Here is a 24132-nt window from a genome sequence, read left to right on the forward strand (position 1 = left end):
TCATTTATACTGATAAGAACAACTCTCTAGTGACCTGAAATAGCACAAACTTTACCTTATTTGAATTAAAGCATAACCATTAAATACTGGGTGATGGTGTTCTCCTGTGTGTATGTAGTATGTTTGCGGGCACTGACAGATGTGTCTGTAGACCTTAGTTTCGACCCCACAGCCGGCGTAGCCGTCTGTCCAGGAGAGTGGGAGAGTTTACTCCAGAAAACAGATGTTCCTGATGTGTTTGTGTGTGTAAATTGATGCAAATATGTGTGAGTGAGGGCACCAAGCATGTGGGTGAACTTCAGGGCAACACTCTGTCTTGCCAGCCCTTATGGTCCACACAAGACCCTTCAGATGTTGACAATCATGTTTAAACTCAGTAGGAAGTAAGTAGCAAGTCTCTAGTGCTGCAGGAGAAAGACAAACCAAAGGATAGGGCTTATTTTCCATGGTTTTAAAAGTATTAAAAGTAAGTAAGTGTAACAAATGAGTACCTATTTTTGGCTCGAACCGGCCCCTAAAAATGGGTCTAAACCATTCAAAGTTAAAAAAAAAAAAAAAGAAAAAGCGCTTTATACATAAAATGTATTATTATTATTATTATTATTATTAAAGTAGCCCAGCATCATTAAAAAAAGAGTTCTTTAATCTCTTGCGAAGCATCTTCACAAGCAGGCAGTGGTGCTGCAGGTGAAAATGGACACATACTTTCAAGGCATTTATCATAGAAGTGTGTTCATTACGCAGCACCATCTTCCTGCTAGGAATTAAAGCAATACTGTGGCCATTCTTTAATTCCCTGGGGATACTGTGTGACCACCCATTCCTACTACTCACTTATTAGTTAGTGCTGTACTTTTTAAAAATCCTATCAGTGGCTTTTCTAAACTGCAGAACACATACAAATAAAAGAAATCAAAAATGAAAATATGCAGAAAAGGCATCAACATTAGGCCTACATGTATGTAAATGGAATAAAGTCTGGATTCAGGACTTTTACTTGTAATGGAGTTCTGTCATGGTATGGTGACAGGACTTAAAAATCGCTTTGTTCTTCAGATCACAGAGGTGCTACAGATTTAATCTCTGTTATTTTCTTCATAAATAAAGGGGACCCACAGTCTAATCACGTTACACACCTGCCTCTGCTGCTATCCCCTCCATCTGACTCTCTACTGTGTAGACTACAGAGTCTTTACAACTTCAGCAGCATCTTGATCAACAGTTTTTATATTAAGGTTATTTACAGATTGCTTTAATGCTTAGTTTTTCATTTCCAGTAGACACAACAGGGGTTAACCCCATCCATACATCCAACTCATTGTGCATGTAGCTCCACCTTTTTGGGACGGATAAGTAAAGTTGCTACCCCAACAGAAGTGTGTTAAAGAGTGGGACTGTAGAGGTCTGATTTTTGGGACTTTTTCCAACTTTTCATAAATGTATACATAAAATATGTGCTGTGCTGTACCAGACTGAACCGGACTGCTCAGTGGAAACGAACTATATGAGGACTGATTCAGACTGGTCAGAGGGATTTGTGGCATGTTTGGGAGTGCACACGCTCCCACAGTTAGAGCAGAACCACGAGCAAAATCCTCAACTTTGGGGCATTTTTTCCCTTTGTAAACTGGCGACTGTGTCTTTAATCACCATGAAAACAGCGGAATGCGTTTCTAATGACCTCCCCCAAAATAAAGGGCATAAAGAGCAGGACCTCCATGGACCTCCAGCAGACAAGGATGGCAATGATTGTACATGTGAGAGAGAGTTAGTGATAGAAAGAGAGCGTCCCTTTGTCACAGTCTGTCCTGACTGAACTTGTAGCTACAGTGTGATCACATAACCTTTCACAGCAGATGGATACGCCTGTTTCCTTATTTTTCACTGGTGAATCCATCTTGCAAAGCTTCTGTCCAAACCATTTGGGCCCGGTTAGAAAGTGACAGGACCAATCAGTGAAAAGAGGCAGTACTCTCAGGTGGAGCGGAGTCGTGATTTATGCAATCAGCAACAAGAGGCCGGTGCAATTATGGTGGAAGAGCTTAGCATGGATACTGCTAAAGCACCAGTTTTATCAAATCTTGATGACATTTCTTTGTTAATAGAAGAACAAAGAACAGCAGTGAGTTGTTTTCTTTTCAAAAACTACAAAAGTAATGTACTGACATGTCTACAGTTGCCATGGTTCGCGTTACTCCTCGTTAGCAACACACGCGCACCTCGATAGTGGCTATGTCACATGTTTTGTTGCTCTGATTGGTCCGTAAAGATGTGACAGACAGAAGGTTCATCAAATCACATTCTGAGGTTTTTTCAAATCCTCTGCTCTTTCCCAAACGCTTGGTACTGAAGGTTTTCCAGAAACATATCCATCTGGCATGTCAGGTTAGTGATCACCATGGTTGTGCATGACCACTAGATTTTACAGTGTGAGCACATAAATTGTGCATTATTGTAGTGCGTTGTAAGCGATTCAGTCTCACAGTATCAGCTGACATTCCACCAAAGCTGTTATAGAGTTGGCTTGAAATCACACAGTGTATGCCCAGCTTAAGATTGTCTGTGGCTTTTTCTTTGTACTCAGTGTAAATAAAAGCAACCAATGCAGCAAAACTGCAGCTCCTCCCCATTATGTCCAACTAATGAAGTTGAGTGACTATTAAAAGAAAACAGGTTTAAAAACAGACTTATTGCTGGTCTGATCCTCTGCAGTTTCTATATAGAAGTCAATAATGTGTGGTAAATGTTTCTTTTCCATGTTAAAACAACTCAACACTGATGTGCCTCAGCATTCAGGCTTTCTTATTAACTTCAACACTTGCAACTCAATACCAGAGACCCGCATCCAGCCCATCAATTGGATCGCTTACTGAAAATATATACTTTTTATCTCCTACAGATCGAGACATTACAAACAAATCTTTTATCAACAGTGACATATTGTTTCTCTATCTCCTCAACCCCCTCTATTTTCTTAATATCTCTCTCCAACTGCTGCTGCGCCGTTCCCTCAGCTCTGATTGAGTCTCCCAGCTGAACCCCGAGAGCTGGAATATTAAGACGCCAGAACTCCGTGACATGTACACAACAACAATACAGCAGTAATGAGAGCTGTTGTTGAAGGTAAGGAGGATAAATAATGGAGACGTGAAACAGGCAGAGAGACTCTCTGTAATGTTGGGGGATAATCTATTATTTATGGACCTGTGAGAGAGGTAGGAGCATTAAGGCACCTTGCTATGGAAGAAGAATGGCTGTTTCAGAGCTTGAGAGCACATATGGCTTTCCTGATTTGTCCCATTATATAATGTTTAGATGGAAGTACTGTAAGGTAGGCAAGAAAGAAATAATCAATCAAAAAAAAAATTAACAACCAGACAGAAATGTAACTGCAGAGAGCTGGAGAGAGAAGCAAAAGGGAGGGATGGTGGAATATTTCTTTGTGTTTTCTTGATGAACTGATGAGCTACATCATCCCAACGTTGCACTGTTGGATGCTTGATCAGCGTCAGACACGAAAGGCCTCTGGTAACGAACACCAGGGGCCCGAGTGACACTTGTGGTGATAAAGTGACACAACGGAGGTGGCTGGGACGGGGACAGAGATTATAGAGGTGACTCTTGGTGACAAAACTGTCACATAACCAATATCTCCCAGAAATACACAATGGGCGGGAGAGTAATCTCTCACAGTGACGGCTGGCCGGCCTCAAAACAACCCGCTGAGCTCCTGGTGAGGGAGTGAATGAATAATACGGGACGTTCTTCCTTTAGGCTTCCAGAGAGCAGACGGAGAGAAGTGCAGAAATACACACACATACAACACACACACTCATACCTGTCCTGTGGTGTAGTTGTTGACAATAACAGCTAATATGAAGACAGCCATGGTTCGATGCTCAGCCTGTAACACAGAAAACAAACTCTCAAATCTCATTTCAAAGGTTTAATTTTGCATTTTGATGATTTTGTCAAACTTCTCTAAGTAAATTGACAAGACTGTTAATAAGCCACACAATAATCCAGGTAATCAGACTAACTACGTGAATGTTAAGTGGTCATCAAAGTAACTCTTTGACTGTTGAGTGTTCATCAGAGTAACTCTGTGACTGTTGAGTGGCCATCAGAGTAACTCTGTGACTGTTGTTATAGAACGCTTGTTAAGCAGAAAAAAGACACTGAGAGGATGGTAAGGAGAGAAAGGGAGATCTCAAATGAATACGCTTATTATAACTTGATATTTCAATTTTTTATCACTATTAGGCGATTACTATGATTAATATTATTAATAATATTATTAAACACTAAGAAAGTTTGGCAGAGACGCCAAGAAACAGCGAAGCATCCTGCAGCTGATTGACTTCACTAATAACTAATAACTTTACTGGAAACGACTTCAAAATAAAAGCTCAAAGCAGCTCAAAGTGGGTCTTAAAAGGGATACGCTCTAGTCATCGTTTCTAAATGTCAGCACTGGGAGGACTGGGACAGACTGTGCAGGTCGCTTACCGAGTGCCGTCTTTCCATCTTCAGTTCACGGAGCTCTAATTCATGGCGTGAGCAGTCATTCTCTGTCTCTACAGTAAACTATGCTCACGTTTCATTCATGGCTGAAAATTTAACTGTTCAGTTCATGTTTTATCCAAATATGAGTGCGTTTTGACTGCCGTCAGATCCCAGACTGATCCTCTGCAGACACAGCTGGTCAACTGTCACTCTCTCCGGGCAGAGATCAGCTGATCCTCCGCCGCCCAGACAGACGCAGTATTTACAACTATCTGAAGTTAAATTAAGTTCAACCAAAGTTGCGCCTGCGCACGCAGTCTACAGCAGCCAGAAAACAATATACTGTGTATACATTGCACAGTATCCCGTCTTCTTTTGGAGTTCTCCAGGTAGCAAACTGGGTTTTTCAAAACCGGGATACTGTAATATCCCTGTCTCTGCAGGCGTATACATGTACAAAGAGAAACCGGGAAAACCCAAAAAACCCGACAGAAATGGGCACTCAAGTCCATGTAAACGCAGTTTGTGACTGTTGAGTGTTCATCCGAGTGACTCTGTGACTGTTGAGTGGTCATCAGAGCAACTCTGTGACTGTTGAGTGTTCATCCGAGTAACTCTGTGACTGTTGAGTGGCCATCAGAGTAACTCTGTGACTGTTGAGTGTTCATCCGAGTGACTCTGTCACTGTTGAGTGTTCACCAGAGTAACTCTGTGACTGTTGAGTGTTCATCTGAGTGACTCTGTCACTGTTTTTTCCCCTCTTTTTTCAAGTACTAACTGGTTCTAACCAAAAACATAGATTGATTGATTGCCATGTATCGATTGTTAAGGGGTACTGTTTAGTTGCCATGTATTGACAGCACACAAAAATGCATTTATTTGCTTTGTTAACTGATTACTATCAACTTTAAACCACACATGAAAGTCATGCACTTGCTTTAATACTACTATTTCAGTTAAGTAGTTAAGGTATAAGTGTATGATATTTTGAATTATATCACTTTGTCTTATGGTTCTCTATACTACAGCATTTATACCAAATCCTGCATGAGTCACTTTCTTTAAAATGTGAAATGTGAAGTTTTTGATACTCACTGGCATGTAACTGTCAGCCAACACTGACAGGAAGTACTTGTGTCCGTTGTCTTTAACCAGGTCAGCCTGACAGGACTGCAGAAATAGAGGGGGAGACAGAAAGAAGGGGGTTAGGCGAAAAGTTCACTTCAACACTGAAGTTTCTTAAAGCCAATTTTTACTTCTAAAGTATTCACATCAGTTCTTTCAATGTGGAGTATTTGCTGTTTGTTCATTTCACTCATGAAAAATGCCCCCAACCCTGAACTGTCATACAAATCATTTAACATCTACTGTATGATTCTAACTCTTTTTACTTCTGCAAAAGGAAAAGAGATTACTTGGGATGACTCATAGGATTCAACCAAGGTCGATTTGAAGAACTGAACATGGATATTTTGAATTCAGACCTTGCATTTAAAACTCTCAAGTCCAAATCAAGGTTCCTGTTTAACTGAAACTAGCAAAATAGAACATGGGAGAAAAAATGGTTAACTTTAAATCTCAAAAAGGAACAAAAATAAAAGAAATAAAAAAAATAAAAATAAAAGGTAATGCAACCTTTAGAAAAAAAAAAACTACCAGTTCTCTGCAACTTGTTGTAGCTTTGATATTTTGGTTTGATTTTAAATCAGAGTAGCAAACAAAGCAAGACTTTGCACAAACTTGTCTTTAAAAATGTACAACCCTAACTATGTAGTGTTATCACTCCTAAAAGACTTACTTACTACTTACTACCTGAATGGAGAAAAAAGAAAAAACTAATGAAGGAAAAAAAAAAAGACCAGCAACAGTTTTGGACAAAATATAATCTGAAGAAAAAATATTCTCATTATTAGAGAGAAAACAGTTAATACCTACTTGGCATATAGCTCTGAACAATAGTTTAGATCTGTGCTGAATCTGTGACATTCTCCTTTAAAATGACTCAACACTGCAAAAATAGAAGAAAGGAAACAGGCTCTCTAACAGGAGCTAGCTCCTGTGGTTCACATAAAATAGCTAGCAACCAGCCAACAGTGTATCATTACTTGGTTGCTTTTCTCACAAGGGTTATTACCACGCTGATGAAATCGGCAGGGGGTTATGTAAAAGGTTCTGTATCTTTGTTTGTTTCTTTGTTTGTATGTGTACAAGATAACTTGAGAATGGAAAGTTGGATCTTCACTAAACTTTCAGGGAATATTGGGATGGTGACAGGGAAGAATTGATTAGATTTTGGTAATGATCCATGCACCTGTCTGGTTTTTCTCTGACTTTGAAATTTTGAACACCATAGTAATCAATGGGAGCGTAAGTTCCTTGGTGGCGCTGCGCTGGCGTGGGTCTGCCACCTCAGACGGCCATTCTAGTTTGCTTCATAGTATCTTGTCATCACTGCAGGGCTTCAACTCTGCATTAGTGTTTATCATTTCCTGTTTCTTTACAGAGGACGTACCTAGAATAAAATGGTTCTTTTTGAATTTTTATATTTGGGTATCCAAAGTATCCAGGGACTTATAAATTGTGAATTAAGCCAATACAGTCCTTCAATCATGTGCCCCCATGTCTAAAAACACAAACTCCGATGGTCTCTTTCAGATTTGTGCTCCTTTTGCAATATCGCCCATCTGGGACCAAGCTGCCGTTTAGGGGCCCACAAAAGTTAGCAATAATGTAGTCCATTCTACATTTCAGTAAAGATAATCAATTATTTTTAAGCTAAATACTTAACATTTCTTATTGAAGTAAATAAATTATGCATTTTATTGTTGCTCATTTCAAAATCTAAACCCTTTCACTCTTTTAATGTGTTTGTATATCTTGTCTTGTTTTGTTTTAGAAAGTTATGAATAGGCCAGGTGGACCTGAAGGGCCGGCAACAAACATCATCCAGCCAGCAACAAAAGCTGTTTGTGGACAAGCCTGTTTCAATGATGTCACAACACATTAGAGTCATTATAAATTTTACCTGCCTGACACCTGGTATCTCCACTCATGGTCATGGAAGCTCACAGCTGTACGTGTGTGGGCACAACCCCGGTATAGAGAGGACGGATGAGAGGGAGCTAGCTTGTATTTAAAGAGACACACCAAAACAAGCGTTCTGAGAAAGACTGTTCAGAGCCTGTTCATACCGGGACAAAAACCTCCTCTGGTGCTTGATCTGTATAATATTTTGACCAACGGATGGGAGGGATGTCTCCTGAGACAGCAGGGGACTGTGTTCAAAGGTATGTCACCTTTAAGGCTAGTGAAGCTGAACCAATCTGTTTAAACAACGTTTTTTTCTACAGCTACATCCAAGCTAATCGCTAAAACAGCAGTGGCGAATGTATTTAGCAGCTCACAGTCCAACTTAACCCCACCTGTAATGATAAAAAACTCATGCTGAAGCAGGTCAGGAGAAGAGCAAAAACATCTATTCTGTCATGGAAAGCTTTCAGCTCTGTTCTTTGCTCTTTATTTCATAAAGAAAAAGTGGTGTAGTGCTGATAAAACTGCTGTTATACTATAGCTACATTGAGCTAATTGCTATACCAGTGGCAGTTATTGGTTTTCAGTGCAACTTAACCCTGCATATAGCTACCACCTCATCCTCCTTACATGACCCTTGTTTGGGTCTGGCACAAACATTGCAGATCGGAGCTTTGCAAGATGGATTCACCTAATGACAGACAGTTTGGCAGTCTGGCCAATCCATCTGCTTTGCAAGGTTATCTGACCACTCCATGTGGTAGGTATCACTACCCTGGTTATGAACTTTCTCTGTTAAAATGGACTTTCTTCTTCAGTGTGCCATTTAAACTTCATCTAATAGATAGAAATGATCACTGGCTGTATGCTTCTCTCACATAAAAATTTTAAGAAGCTTTTGTAGAATACATAAAAGTTATTGGGGTAAAACATCACTACTGCTGCATGGAAAGAAAGAGTTTGCAGAATGTCTATAAATTCCTGCATTAATCCCCAAATTAGCTTTGCCATTTGGTAGCTGTAGGTGTGTTTGTTTAAATGAATGTGAAAACTTCTCACAGCACCACTCTCAAAACTTAACAATGAAACATGATTCCAGCAGTGTAGACAGTTACTAGAATTAGGTCTGATAGCCTTTCACTTAATGAACTATACAAAAAAATAGCAGCCAGACCGCAGTCAAATTAAGTATTTACTAAAGCTGATGATTAATAGAGTTTGATCCATAATATAAGCTGATTTTTTATTGTGAATGTTCTTTTGAGGATATTAGAGCCAGACATAAAATGTGCCTGATACTGAGCCCTCACTGTGGAGATGATCTGCTGAAAAAATATGTTAATTTGAAACAAACAAGTAAACACAAATTTGAACATGAAAAAAAGTGTGTGCAAAAGTTGTCCAAAACTTCTGACTCCTGATCAAAAGGAAAAATGCAAGCAAATTTGTGGAGACATTTTGAAACAAACTGAAGAAAACCCACATCTTTTTAAGAGTGATTACATGTGAGGAAACTTGGGTCTTCATATATGATCCTGTGACTAAAGGGCAGTCAATGCATTAGAAAACACCATTGTCACCAAAGATGAGAAAAGCACAACAAAGCAAATCAAAATTAAAGGTTGATTGCAGTGGGTTCCACAAGGGTCAACAGTGAATAAACACTTTTATAAACAAGCCCTAGAAAAACTGAGAAAAAGTCTAAAGAAAGAGACCACAAATGTGGAAAAATGGTTTCATTCTTCATCAGGACAACACGATAGCTCACACTGCACTGTAAAGCAGTTCCTGTTTTACCCAAAAACAAATCACAGTGTTTGATCACCCTCCCTATTCACCTGATCTAGCACCATGTGACTTTTTCCTTTTTCCTAAGAGCAAATCTGTGCTCAAAGGAACACATTTAAGAGTCTTCGTCAGAAGTTAAGAAAAGAACAACAGAGGTTCTGAGACAACTGTCTGCACAGTTTTTTAGCATTAGTCTTGATGTTTAATAGCCATGCCTGGTTTAGAGATCTGGTTTGTTTATTGTAAGAATTATGTATTTTTAATCAAATAAGGTGAACACCTCTTTCTCTGCAGCAGATTAGGAGCAATGCAAACAAAAACTCAATGAGTCATGCCAAACCTTTAGGTGAAAAAGACACTTTTCACTGGAGTCCAGAAATATATCATATTTTCAAAAAGAGGTTTTCTAAAAACAAATATAGATAAATCAGTTAAATCATTAAGAACAGATGAACAGAAACACAACTGAAACATAACAAGGCAGAATAAAGCATGTAGTAGCTCTGATTTAAATGTAAAGTATGTCTTTGGGGCGTAAGGAGACATTCACGGTAAATAAAGCATGCAGAGACATAAAAACAGACTTTATGAACACACTGTGCTTCAGCAGGGCTGCTTTTAATCACCACAAAGTCACAGTGAAAAAAGATTTTATATTGAGGCCTCTTATGTAATTGTGCATGCAATCTCGCTAAATTTAATTGACTGATTCATCCATTATCCATCTTCCATTTCTTTTTTTAATAATCAGATGCTGCAGACAAGACCTGTATAATGACAACGAGCTGTAAACAGAAGTCCTGAATATGAAAACCTCAAGACAAAGAGGGTTGGGGAAGATAAGATTTTAACAGGTATGAATGTTTTATGTAACTCACACTGTCCACGGCGAGGATTTTAGCCCAGATGAAGACCAGCAGTGGTCGCAGCTCTCTGGCTGAACTCTGGAGCAGCTTTAGCACATAGGGGAAGATCCCTACTGACAGGGCCTGCAGACATAAACGCAAACAGAGCACTGGTGTTTACAGGGAAGGCTGACATTGCTGCTATAGTCCAGGTCCTGCTCCTTCTACTGTTTGTCAGAGCTTTGACTACCAGGACACACCTGTGATTAAATATGCAATCATGTAAAAGAGAAATTAACATGGACAAAAGCTAATGGATGGTGGTTTATGTAGGCTTCAGCTAAAACAGTTTACTTTTGTTTCTACTTCATTAGAGATAACTGGTTGCAAATAGCTCCTTGAGCTGTTAATTTATTTATTTATCCATTTATTTGTCAGGGACAATACATAAGCATTGCTGCATTTAATTACAGTGCAACCGATACAATGCATGAAAGACATCTAGCCATGGCTAATTTGCAGTCCTTGTCCCTGTCTTGCAGCACTGAAGGTTACAAAAATTGTTAACCTCTGCTTATAGGTGCTGGCAGTTTTGCCATTTCTTAAGAAACGCACAAGGGACACTTTGATGACCAGGAGGTTTTGGGAAACTTTTCATGGCTCATCTAGATCAAGTTGATGCAGCAACAAACATGTTATTTTTAACTTAATTATTCTGGAGGGAAATGTCTAAACACCCTACATTTTGAAACACCAACCACACTCCCCTGGTTGAGGCTGTGGTGAAAGCCTGGAAAAGCATCACAAAAGAAGAATGCAAACATTTGGTGATGCAGTTATTGAAAGCAAACAATCTCCAACTAAATATTAAGTCTTACTCACTTTAATCTATTTTTAGTCAATCTGTTCCAACACTTTTGCTCACCTAAAAGTGTGTTCTGTTACAAATAATGCTATCTTCTAAGTTGTGTATCAGATCCAGATGTAAATACCTGGAAATAAAAGCTGAAATGTTGATCTCTTGTCTCATATTCATCTTTAGAAGTCAAACCCAAATGTTTTAGTCAACAGTAAAAGTAAAGGAATTGGCCTAATTGTTTCAGTACTTTTGGAGAGGATTGCACATGCATAGCTCCAACAGTCCTCAGACTGCTAATAGAAGATTTAAATTTTCAACCAAAGTTGTTAGTGCTCTGCATAAAAAACGTCCTGCTTTATTTAACAAGCCAGCTGTGCACAAGTTTGTGTTGATTTAATATTCATTTTGTTCATGTTTATGTTATAAAACATGTGGAGTGTACTTCTAAATTAAATATATATATAGAGAGAGATTTTTTTGAAACACTTGTTTTTGCCTGAACATACCAGACTGACAGCCCAGGGACCCAGATCCAGAAACCGTCCGAGCAGGTCTAGAGCGCGTAGCCGATGCACCTGACTGAGCAGGACCTGAAAGAGAGCAGAGGTCAGTGAGAAACACCTGAGATGAAAGGAGGAGGAAAAACAGCAGGAGAGACGGCAGAGAGAGGGAGGTGGAGTGGAACAGGTGGCTCTCCCACCACTACGCACGTTTACTCATCTACACTCGTTTACACACAGTGTATGTGTGAATACATGCAAAGATGTGTGGGTGTGTGTGGGCAGGTGGGTGAAACCTTTAGGCTTCCATTTATCTCTTCAGGAATTCTAATTGGAAGATTTCTGTGTATCTAAAATGTACATGCAATTAAAAAGGGATATCATGTGAGTACATTCTCACTTCATATGCAAATAAACGGAGGGTCTCGTTCACCTACATCAGCCTTTAAAAACACTAAGTATAATGACAGACTTTGACTATATTGTAGGCTTCTCAGTGTTGTCATGCCAACAGAATAAAGTGGAAAAAAAAGAAAGACTAAATGGGACACCAGCAGTCTTGTGGTTATGTCTGTGTATGCCATCTGCAGAGGCCTGTGGCTTCTGTCCCACATGTCATTACCCATTCTCTCTGACCGCGGTATCTGATTATCCACAATCTCAATAAACGCATAAAAGTCCAAAAATAATAATTTTAAAAACCCAGACCAAATGATATGTGTCATTAGACAGGTTCACATTATAAAACATCAACACTAGGGCAGAAGCAATCAATTCTTTTTGTAATCGAGAACTCTATTGATTCTACTGTCCATTAATCGAATGAAATGAAAAATATTGCTTTTTTTTTTTTTTTAATCAATTGCTTTTGCATTTTTCAAGAGCAATAGTAATTGACATCTGAGAAAGGAAGATGGGTCCCTTAAAAGAATTACATGTATATTTAAAATTGGTATTAACAGGTTTTCTAAAGAAAATATATTTTACAATGTGCAATAAAGTTCTGATGATTGAAATCGTGTTTAGGTTTCCTTACCTAAAAGACCTAGGGTGCTAACACTTAATTTCTTAATTTGTAGTTTATTTATTATTTTTCAGTATTTCTCTTTTATCAACAAACAGAACGCAAAAACAAACAAACAAAAAAATGCTCATTAACCAGGGGTCATCAGTTAGAATTCTATGAGGTCCGGTTTGACAAAATGTCCTCAAGCAAAGGTTGGGAATGTCAAATGATCATAACCTGTGATATGACAGTCCAGTTTATAATAAACATTGAGATTTTTTATGAATAGGAGGCAATACAATAATAATATTAATAATAATAATAATAATAATAATAATAATAATAATAATAATAGTAATAATAAATATCAAAACAAATAATATTCTTTTTGCTTTGTAGGCTATTTAAATACAAAAGTCTACAAACAGATTGTTTCTAAAAAGGGCCTAATGAAAGTAAAAAGGTTTAATTTTAGAAACATGAAAGAAAAGGGGAACTTTTTATTTCCCCTTCCTCTATTTTAATATTAATTTTCAAAGCAAATTTTTAAATTTAGAAAAATCTCAACCCATTAAAAAAATCACAGCTTACAGTCTCTCCCTCTTTCCACTCTCCCACATTAGAGAAATAATCATAACTCATCCTTTTAACCTTTAAATCTTAGCTAAAATCAGGCCAATATCAGACTGGAGTCAGGAAAGGATTTGTGTGTTTTTATATTTTTACTGAAAGCCAAAACAACTTAAAGGGAACAGTGGAGGTCAGAGAATAATTGTGCCATCGATCACATCGGACTCAAAGTTCATTCATTTTCTCTCCTCAATCAGATTTCAGTCGCTATAACTGCTCAGAGAAGTAGTTTTGATTTTCATTTTATTTGACTTTATTGCATTAAATGATCTCAAGCTCATTGAAACATACAAGGCGTATTGTTTCTAGTGTCTTTGGGAAAAGTATATATACAAAATTCTGTCCATTCTCTGTGAAAAAGTCTCTTTATAATTGTCATCTTCTCTTATTCCAAAGCACAGCATCTCTACCATACCCAAACTCACCTTCTTCACTGTTTCTGAGACTATGTCAACTTCTCTGTATCTCTGCAGTAGCAGGCTGTCAATCACTGCCTTTACTTCCTGTGCCGTTTGCAAGAGAAGCATCTGATAGGCTGAGTAGCATCATACCGTAAAGATGACAGAGGCTGTGCAGCAGAGATGTGAATCTTTGATTATCTAGAGATTTGATTTGTTTCCAATTTTGGGGTGGTCATGATTTACTTCAAAGTGGATTTTCAATTCAGACTCCCGATTCACGACATATTCCCTATTTTTAAGAGAGAAGTGATAATTTCAGCATCTGTTCCAGTCTGCTGTGCATTAAGGGGCTGTATGTTATCATTTGATGTTTACAATCTTTTTTTTTTTTTTTTTAAGATTTATATTAGGGCTTTTTGTGCCTTTATTAGATAGAGGAGGACAGTGGATAGAGTCAGAAACAGGGTCAAGAGTGAACCCGGGCCGCCTGCGTACATGGGAAGCACCTTTAACCACTAGGCCACCTGCTCCCCTGATGATTACAATCTTGATAAAATGTGCTGAAAATCAAACCTTTTATTTTTACCTTATTTGTAGAAATTTTAATCACCTAATTGCAATTATAGCAAAGAAAATAGTAATATGTGCTTAAATCTCAAAATATTTCAACATCAATAAAAGGTATGGGCTTGTGAGTGGAAAAAACAACCATAAATCTAAAGCCTTTACTGTTGACGATGCTGTAGGAGAGCAAGTGTTAACTGCTCTCCTACAGGTGTTGTGACTGTCTTAAATGGTGAATTCTCAGCCAAAAATGTCAGCAGTTCTAGTTACATCATTATTAAATCACTGGACATTTTCTGTTATGTCTATATGTGCTTTTGAATATATTAATTTATTGAAAAACTAAACAAGGGGGTCTTTAAGTTTTCAATATCCACCCACTACCCAGATGCCTTTGTATTGTCACCAGTTAACATAGTCCCCCGTTAAACCTTAACACCAGTCACTGATGTGAAACCAGAAGAAGGATTCAGTTATTTTTCACCGGGCTAATCTGTGTGGTCCCAACCAGTGTTGACTGACATTGTAAACTCAAAGTTTCCCTCAACTTCTAATCAGCAGATCATAAGCAGCACTTTAAGAAGCTGCTGTAGGCAGTGTTAGTAAAGCTGTTTAATCCTCTATTGTCTGTTTTTACTAAGAAACAGCGGTGCCATTTGATGCAGAAGTAAAGCGGAAAGTCATTCATACATATTAAAGGGGGCTCATAGTAAAGTGAAACCATTATAGTATTTGAAAGTATGAAAACCAACACCAAGAGAGGCAACAGAGAGGGCCATTTTAAGTTTAAAAAGTTAAACATATTGGGTATTTGAATTAATGAATAGCTAAGTGATTAGAAATATACTATTTTAATTTACCTGAGGATCTCTGAGGATCTGAATTTAACAGCTTTAAAGTGAGAACCTTTAATCTTTACCACTTCTGTTGTGCTCTACAATAAAGAACAGCTGCTGTAGTGAATTTAGCATAGGACATGTTTATAACGTAATGTTTATTACCCCAAATCAACATGTATCGTGATACATATTGTGCTGTGAGTCTGGGGGAAATACCCAGCCCTGATTATGATGTGAACGTTTTTTTTTTACTGTTCCTTTGCAGGATAGAATAGAAGTGCTGATCAGAATGAAATAAAAGGTGTGCACAGGTCCAGAACGGATGGTACCTGGGTCTGGATCTGGACCTCAGTCTGCTAATTTGGGGCCAGTCTAAAACAGAATTTAAAAAAAGGATCATTTTACCTTTTAGACTAAAAGTTTAAATTAGATTATCTTGTGGTCAATAAGTACATACTGTTAGTAGTCAACAATATTTCTACAGAGCATGAAGCCTGACATCTATTCTTTTTTAAAATAATCATCTACACAAACAAGACAGACACAAATTACTGTCTTTCCCTGTATCCTGTTTGAACATAAATCACTACATCTTAAAACGTTTCCCTACAATGAAGCAAAGCATAATCACGCATATGAAGCATATGGTATGAGCTCAAAATCACAGCATATGTATGAGGCTGTGTGGTGGGTAACGTGTACAGCATTAAGGCAGAGAAGCAGAGACTGTGTGAGTCCTGGGCACCGGCGCATCCCCATGTGACTGTCCCACAGTGTGTGTGGGAACAGGCATATGGAGGAATCCACATCCACAGGCACACACTCACATATATGCACATGTACACACGTGGACACTTCCTCCAACACATAATGTATTATTAGCCTTCTCCGTGACTTAAACCCGGTGAGCGTGATCATCCTGACAGAGGGAGGCCGGGGGAAGACCAGCCCAGGGTTACCTCCTGCTCCAAGGAAGAGCGTGGGAACATGCACATTTGTGTTTGTGTGAGATGTAGGTGTGTGCTTCATGAATCTACAACCTGAACATTTCCTGATCCAAGATTTAAATTAAAATCTCACTCTTTAAGTCACGATTTTTCTTTATCCTGATTTGACACAGACATCACTGAATATTTTACACGTTATCACACACATAAGCACATTTTATGCATATGTTAAATGACGTATCAAGCTACATCTGCGTCTTCATCATAGTAGGGGTGAAAACGTAAGCCCTAAGCGATGGTGGGATATTAAGATGAACAACCATGTGTGTGTATGTTTGTCTTTTTGTGTAATCTCTGTCAGAGCAATGACTAAGCATTTCCCATCAGCCCTCTGTGTGAATGAGCAACAGACACATGGACTCGTGTTATAACATGAAGCACACGGATGCTCTGATCACTTCATCACCACCTGATGCCAAATGTGTTTTATCTGTATCACCTCAATTAGAGACGTTGTAATCATTTCAGCAGAATCTGTTAATTCTTCCTGCATGAGATGGCTGTTGTCAAGACAACCTGATGTATCTCTCCATCCTGTGCTCCGCTGTCCTCCCTGCGCTCATTTCACTAAAGAGCATTATTGATGGAGCTATCTCTCTGTTGCCCATCTCTTGTCTCGTTTTGCATCTTTCAAATGAAGCCAGGTTTTATTTTGGCATCCAATCGTACATCCTGCAGGAACAAGCCAGTCTTTTCAATTCATTCTTATGCAACTGCGTGTTTAAAGTGGTATAAAACCTGTTTATGTGTCTATCTGTTACATCAGAGAGCAAGAAGTAGCCTTGAGATTACTCTGCCTTGGTGATGTGAAGCTGCATAATGTTGCGTAATCTTAAAGGCTATTGCTTCTTTACTTCCCCTCTCATTCTAAGCCGACAGCAAACACACATACATGCGCTCTCTCACCCACTGTTCAGCTCTGCCCAATCAGTCTGCCTTTCCCCAGCTTTTAACGGGTCCCGACAGAACTGCTGTATGGACGGGCTGCGGCTTTCAGTGAGCTGAATCAGCAGGAAATTACCATTCAACATGGACAGCAGCACTACTACGGCCGTGATATAATATAGCACCACATCTGTACAACCCCGCGGGATGGTGCTGGTAGTGGTGGTGGGAGGGTGAGGGGAGGAAAAAAACATCCCACGGCTGTAACTCAACAGCTGAGCCACATTTTACAGTCCAGCCATGATTTCACCCCAATTAGAGCATGGCTAACAAATGTAACATCACGAAAGGGAACACAGCAGTATCCTTTCCTGTCCCACACTTTTGTTGCAGAGGTTGTGGCATAGAAATTTAGCCAGCAAATAAAAGGCTCAATTTAAACGAAGGAGATTCATCACACTTTTCAGCTGGCTGATCAGATGAAGCAACCTGGAGTGAAATGCATGTGAGAGGAGGAGAGGCTGAATAAAGACAACCAAAGGTGGTGAAAGTGCTACCATAATGGGAATTTTCTAATAATGGGACCCTCAGCTGGAGATGAGTGATGGAGATGCTCTTCTTGTCTTGTTTGCTTTTGTATAAGAAGAAAAAATTGTTAGGTGTAAAATAAACCGTCATTATGGTTTAAATTTAGGGCCCCTCCATGACTCTGGAACCTAGAAAGCTGTACCCCCCTCCCATTTGGAGCCTTCCAAGGGGTAGGGTTTCCTAACATGATGGGCCAGATAGACTGTTTCACATATCCATGCTGTGATATTTCACATTAATCTGTGCATCGCAACCATAGTCCGTGTTTGGGAAGGGCAGAACCTTTGAAAAAGATCTCAGAGGGTGATTGAATGCTCGGTCTGTCACAGTCATATCGGGGCAATCACAGCAAACAAGTAATTGTGGGTATGAGCACCACAGGGATTAAACTACAAAACATGAGCTTGATAGACAGGTGCTGTTGTTGTTCACTACCAGAAAAGCCAGTTGGTGAATGAAATTCATGCTGGATCTAGTTGAGAGAAGAGCAAAATCTTAATTTTCACCAAGTACAGTTCTTGACTCCTCTTTTGTTAAAGACATTTTGTCTGATAAAACCACCATTATAGCTGTATTTAAGCTAACCACTCCACCAGTCCCCCTTGTTCAAAGGCTTACAGTAAAACTAAATCCTGCCTGAAGCTACTCATTTACCTAAAATGATGCTGATTGGACAATTAATTCTCTGACCAAGAACAAACATTTAGGACTGAAGCTCTTCAAGATGGTTCCAACTAATAACAGACATGGAATCTGGCCAATCCATCAGCTTTGGAAGGTTAAAGCTGGTGCACACTGTGAATTTGATCCGATTCAGGCATGGATTTTGAGCCAAAAGACTCACTTTAAAGTTGTACTAACTTTCCGTCTGATAGTGTGTCATTTGTCATGCAGTGTGCAGAGAAACCCTGACAAGTCGGATGGATTTCTTTCATGTTTGATATTTTGGTTGTATGACTCCACACACCCCAGAGTGAGAGCAGAACCACAAGCAGAATCCTTAACTTAGAACATTTTCCTTTGTAAAGCATCAGACAGCATCTTGCATCTTAAATCAGCATGACAACATCAACAGTGACTTTGAATTTGTAATTTTAGGGACAACAGTGTCATTGCTAATTGTTTGTTTAGACAAATTTACATCCTTCTACCAACCTTTTGCCAAGGCTAGACTGGGAGAAAAATTCTGCAGTGGCATTTTGGCCCACACTGGCCCCTAACAGCTGGTCAAATATGACACAGCAGCGGCCCCTTAATGCAGCCACTGCTCCACTGTTGGACTACACAATACAAATACATAGTAAAAAAGAAATGAATCTCATAGAAAACAATCTAGTAGCCAGTATTCATCCTCATCTAAAAAAGTTTTTATTATTATTACTGTTAGATGGTTCTTAATATTTTGACTCTGGGATGGATCTGCATGAGGGTGGGGTTTGTTCCAGAAAGCAGAACTCTACTGCAGATAATAAAAGCCAGTAGTGGAGAAAGAGGAGGAGGAGGAAGTGCTGAGAGCAGCAGAGAGTTGGGAAATAATCATGCAAGAAGCCTGTTTTTTTCTCTCTCAAGAACTGCATCAGTGATGCTCTTTTAACCTTTAATTCAGTTTGGTATCCATCTACCAGGCTCAGTTAATGACCCCCATTAGAAAAAAAGAGACTCAGTGGCAGTATTCATTTATTAACGCAGATCGGTTATGGCTTTGTTCCATCATTAATAACACTTACAAGAGAAAGAACAGAAATCTGTTGCTGGCTTATTCAAAGAGACAGCTCCCGAAAATGAATAAAAATGAAAAGATGTCAGACTGAGACTATGTGAGCATTCTGTCAGAAAAACTTTCAAAATAAAATGCTTATTTTGCCCTAGTAATAATAATAATATATAACATACATTTTAATTATTTGTTTGTGTAAATTTCAAATAAAAGCAGCCCTTAACACAAATTCTTTTACCTAACAACTATGCTAACCCCACCCACACATACCCAAAGGGGTTCTGGACCACAGGATGGGGACCAAGGATGTAGACTATGTAGACTATGTGTACTCACACAGAGCATCAGCACATCAGCAAACTTGCATTAATAAAGATGACTTTGTACATTTGCCTGGTGTTGGGATGTAACTAATGTAAATTTTCTGTCCTTGCACCCTGTACCTCCACACCCTTTACCTGTGAAAACATCTCACACCTCAGAGAACATACTTTACACATTTACCATCTGTAAACTTTATTTAAATTCTGTAGCTGAAGAGAATGAAGTGAGAGTGCTGTTGTGTGCGTTTGTGTGTGATACGTTCGTCTAGACAAACATAATGATGCAGAACCTGAGAAAATGAGTGAAGAATGTGAAACAGTTGCCTGCATAATAATTCTGTGTATTCCTTAATCACATTTTCTTTAATCATTTTCCCCTCTGTGTTTAATTTTCTGCAACACTCTTTGCAATATAGCTCAACTATATGTCTTTTGGTTAGATTTAAATGACTAATCACACTTCTTAATGCCATCTGTACTAATTTCTACTGAAAATGTTGTCATAGCACATGCTGAATAATAATAATTAAGCTGAATTATTATAAAAGATCAGAGTTACACTGACTGCAACTGAGAAGATGGAATAGATCTTTTTGAGTCTCTTTATAAACAATGTGTTTAATGTTCTGTTTAATAGACTAGTTAGCCATTGAGGCCACAGAACATGACAGATGTTAAACAGCCTCTTAACCTTCATCTTGCTGTATTAATTCCATGCTTTCCATGTTCAATGTCTAACATCTCTTGCCTGCTTTGGGTGCTTTATGTAATAATCTTTGCAAGTAGGCCTGCAGCCCTGGGGTTATCCTTGACTCTTTTAAAACTAAGGTGACCGATCTCCTACAGTCCTGCTCTGTTCAACTGAAACAGCTTACCCAAGTCAGGCCCTTCCTTTCTCCTGCCAATTTAAAAAAGGTCATCCTTGCAATTATTGACATGACTACTTTAATGAACTTTATTCCGGCATCAGCAGGTGTAACAACCAAAGACTTCAGATAACTCAAAGCTCTGCTAACAGGCTTTAACCAGTATGCAAACAAGAAAACTGAAACTATTGTTGTGCTGCATGCTTTGTTGTGCTTGCTATGTCCAAATGTTTTGTCATGCTTTACAACATAGCGTGTGTTACTACACATACAACGGCTGAGCAACCTCTCCCACTTGAAGCATGTACAGAGCGCTGCGCTGTGGCGCTTTAGCCCTGATCAGAGGGCAGAGATCAAGGGAGAATTGGAACTGAAATCTTATCAATCATCATCCCTACCTATGAGTCTTGCAGCTAGCTTAGGCTGTTCAGCAACATTCGTCTTGCTGTTCCTAAAACTGCACTGGTAATATCAGTGGTAAGTAGGGATGTTACGATAACCAGTATCACTATAAACCGTGGTAAAATTTGAGACGGTTAGTATTACCGTTTCAAATTTTAATTACCGCTAAAACCGTGTTTGATTACCACACTTTGAAAACTCGTGGTGATACTGTTCAATTCCTGGAGAAGCCGCAGCACTCTGTGGCAGTAATGCAACTTCATGGATTCCAGCTGCCATTAAACACTATAGAAGAAGAAGGAGCAGCACTCTCTGAGACTGGTGTGCATGCGCAGTTTGAAAACATGGCGAGAGAGAGCACGAGAGTGCGAGAGAGCGAGAGAGAGCGCGAGAGAGCAAAAGAGTGAGAGAGAGAGAGAAAGAGAGAGAGAGCGAGCGAGAGATAGAGATTGTACACAAAGGTACATGAAACAGAAAGTGTTCTTTCTGTGCCAGTTTTTCTTAGATCTGTAAGACTAGATCTAGTCTTGAGCACTCAATGTAAAGAAAAGTATTCTTGGATCTTATCCACAATTTGCACAAAGTGCAGCTACCTCTTATTGCCATAAGTTGCCATCTTTAATGCACATTTGTATGTTTCATGTTAATATGTTAATGTTCTGCCAACAAAGTAAATTGTGTGTGTTATTTTATTTTATTTAAAAAAACTTGGTTAAATGATTTTAGTGTGTGTATAAGTACTTTTTTAACATTTTGAGCACATTTCAAAAATACCGTGATAATAATGATAACCGTGTTAATTTTGGTCACAATAACCATTATATGAAATTTTCATATCGTTACATCCCTAGTGGTAAGCATTTGCAGTGTGGGCCCCAGAGCTCTGTTCCCTGCCTGTGACTCTCAGGGAGCAGAACTTTGTGTCTTCTTTAAGTCTCTTCTAAAAATTCACTTTAAATGGTTGGGTTTTCTTAACTGTTAGCTTTGTTGCACACTTCTTGAAAAGGTTTTCATTGATGTCCGGGCTTTATTTACAATTTTATTTGCTTTTTTTTGTTTATTATTTCTAACTTTGTGGGTGGTTTTTTTTTAATATGTTGCCGTGTTTTTGATTAATAAGCACTGTTTTCATATGAAAGTATGCTTGAAGTTTAGTGAATACCAGGACTGTTTTAAGTGCTGGAGGTTTGTAGTTCTACCATAAGAATGATTTAATTCTATTATGTGACAGCTGTCGTTTTTTGCATCTGAAATGTTGAAATGAAAAGGTGGACTGTTTGTAGATGATGTGTGTGTTTACCTGTAGTACGATTGGGAGCTGCTCAGGAGGGTTTCTGTTCTCCACGCCCATCGTCAACCACACCTGAAACGCTGTCAGCTGCTCCGCAAAGAAAGGGCTGTGCTGTGGGCACAAACATGCAAACATGAGTTTTATTGAAGTATTAAAAAGTTGATTATTCTTGCTCATGCTCTCTCTCACACACAGTAAAGAGCCAGTCCGCAGCTTATCATTTCATAAAGAGCCCTGACATAATGAGCTAAGAAGTGACATTGCACTGCAGTAGTGACATAAATCCTGATCTATCATGATCACCTTCGCTCTCTCGGCTGCCAGGGCAGTTTGCCTGATTGATTGGTTGCTGGCTGCAGAGTTTTTGATCATGCCGAGTGTTAATATTGCAGCGGGAATTACAACAGCACTGTGTAGACTGTTGATGGATGTAGAGAGGAGAAATATCAATGCTTCCTGGCTGGATGGCTAAATTCATTTCTGCATAATCAAAGCTTAATAACTTTAAACACACACACACACACACACAATCACTGATTCATTAAAAGTGGAGAACAGAGAGTATAGGCAAAGTTCTGAAATCCAAAACACTGCCAAAAATGTCTTCAATGTCCCATTTTGGAGAGGAATCTATGATTGCTCAAGATAGATTCATGTTTGTTTTTTCTTGCTTGAAAAAAAAAATACATCATGGTGGATACTGTTGTCTAGGTATCATCACTAAACACAGCTTTCTGCTTTAATAAATCTTATTAATAACTGGTTATAGAGGCTCTATTAACAGCTGACTTTGGAACTGATCTGCAATCATCATCTATCGCTGTCTAACGATGACACATGCCTTTGGAAACAAATATAATCTTTGTAGTCATTTTGGTGTTGCCATCCCTGTAATAGCTTCCAGCTTCCTTTCCTCACGTTGCATTGTTCACAGTCAAATACACATCAAGAAGCCATATGTTCAGACCAAAACTACATGAAATTTGCTCCCACAGATAAAAGTATTTTGCCACACCTGTTAATTATTGAATTCTGGGGTTTCAGTCAGACCCATTGCCACAGGTGTTTAAAACCAAGCAACTAGCCATGCAGCTTCCATGTACAAACATTTGTGATACAAAATGGGTCGTTCCAAAGTGCTCAGTGACTTCCAGCATGGTGCTGTGGTGAATGTCACCTTTGCAATAAAACAACAAATTTCATCCCTGCTGGATATTCCACAGTTAACTGTAAGTGATATTATCAGAAAGTGGAAGTGTTTAGGAACAACAGCAACTCAGCAATACAGAGTGGGGTGAACAACCACTAAGGTGCATGGAGCATAAAAGTCACCAATGCTCTGCTGATACCATAGCTGAAGAGTTCTGAAATTCAACTGGCATTTATGTAAGCACAAATATTGTGTAACAGGAGCTTCATCCAAGCCTCACATCACCAAGTCTAATGCCAAGCATCAGATGGAGTGATGAAAAACACACCAACACTGGACTGTGGAGCAGTGGAAACCCATTCTGTGGAGTGACTAATCACATTTCTGTTTGGCAGTCAGATGGGCAAGTCTTGGTTTGGTGGATACCAGGAGAAAGTTACCTGCCTGACTGCATTGTGCCAACTGTGAAGATGGATGGAGAAGGGATAATGATATGGGGCTGTTCTTCAGGGTTTGGGCTAGGCCCCTTATCTCCAGTGAAGGGTTTTTTAATGCTTCAGCATACCAAAACATTCTGGACAATGCTATGCTTCAAACTGCGTGGCAAAAATTTTGGGAAAGGCCTTATTCTGTTCCACCATGACTCAGCTCTACCTACCTCCACCTGCCTCTGTTACTTATCCACTTTTTGAAATTTAGGAGAATCTGCAGTGAAACTGCAGTCAACATTGTATATTTACTAATAAGTACACCACTATTGTCTATCATGGATGAATTTCACACATTGAACGAGGCAAAGCATTTTGAAACATGTAGCAGCATTAGGTCGGGAGGCATAGCCACTTTTGAACATCTTTTCCCCTTCAATTTGTGAAAATAATCCTTGTGGATCACTGTTAAATAGCTACACCTTATGGAGTTCAGTTTTTCTTGAA

General features: G+C 39.0%; 1 protein-coding gene across 1 annotated transcript in view; it reads right to left on the reverse strand.

Annotated features, from left to right (window-relative positions):
- The window catches only part of rptor (regulatory associated protein of MTOR, complex 1), a 323903-nt gene that overhangs the window by 101518 nt on the left and 198253 nt on the right, over positions 1-24132 (reverse strand). The window contains exons 12-14 of the mRNA XM_041784862.1: positions 22057-22158; positions 11535-11618; positions 10203-10313 (exon numbers count right to left, since the gene is read on the reverse strand). Coding sequence (XP_041640796.1) covers positions 10203-10313; positions 11535-11618; positions 22057-22158 — 297 coding nt within the window. The remainder of the gene's footprint in view (positions 1-10202; positions 10314-11534; positions 11619-22056; positions 22159-24132) is intronic.

The sequence above is a fragment of the Cheilinus undulatus genome, linkage group 4 (assembly GCF_018320785.1).
Source record: "Cheilinus undulatus linkage group 4, ASM1832078v1, whole genome shotgun sequence".
Classification (NCBI taxonomy): domain Eukaryota; kingdom Metazoa; phylum Chordata; class Actinopteri; order Labriformes; family Labridae; genus Cheilinus; species Cheilinus undulatus.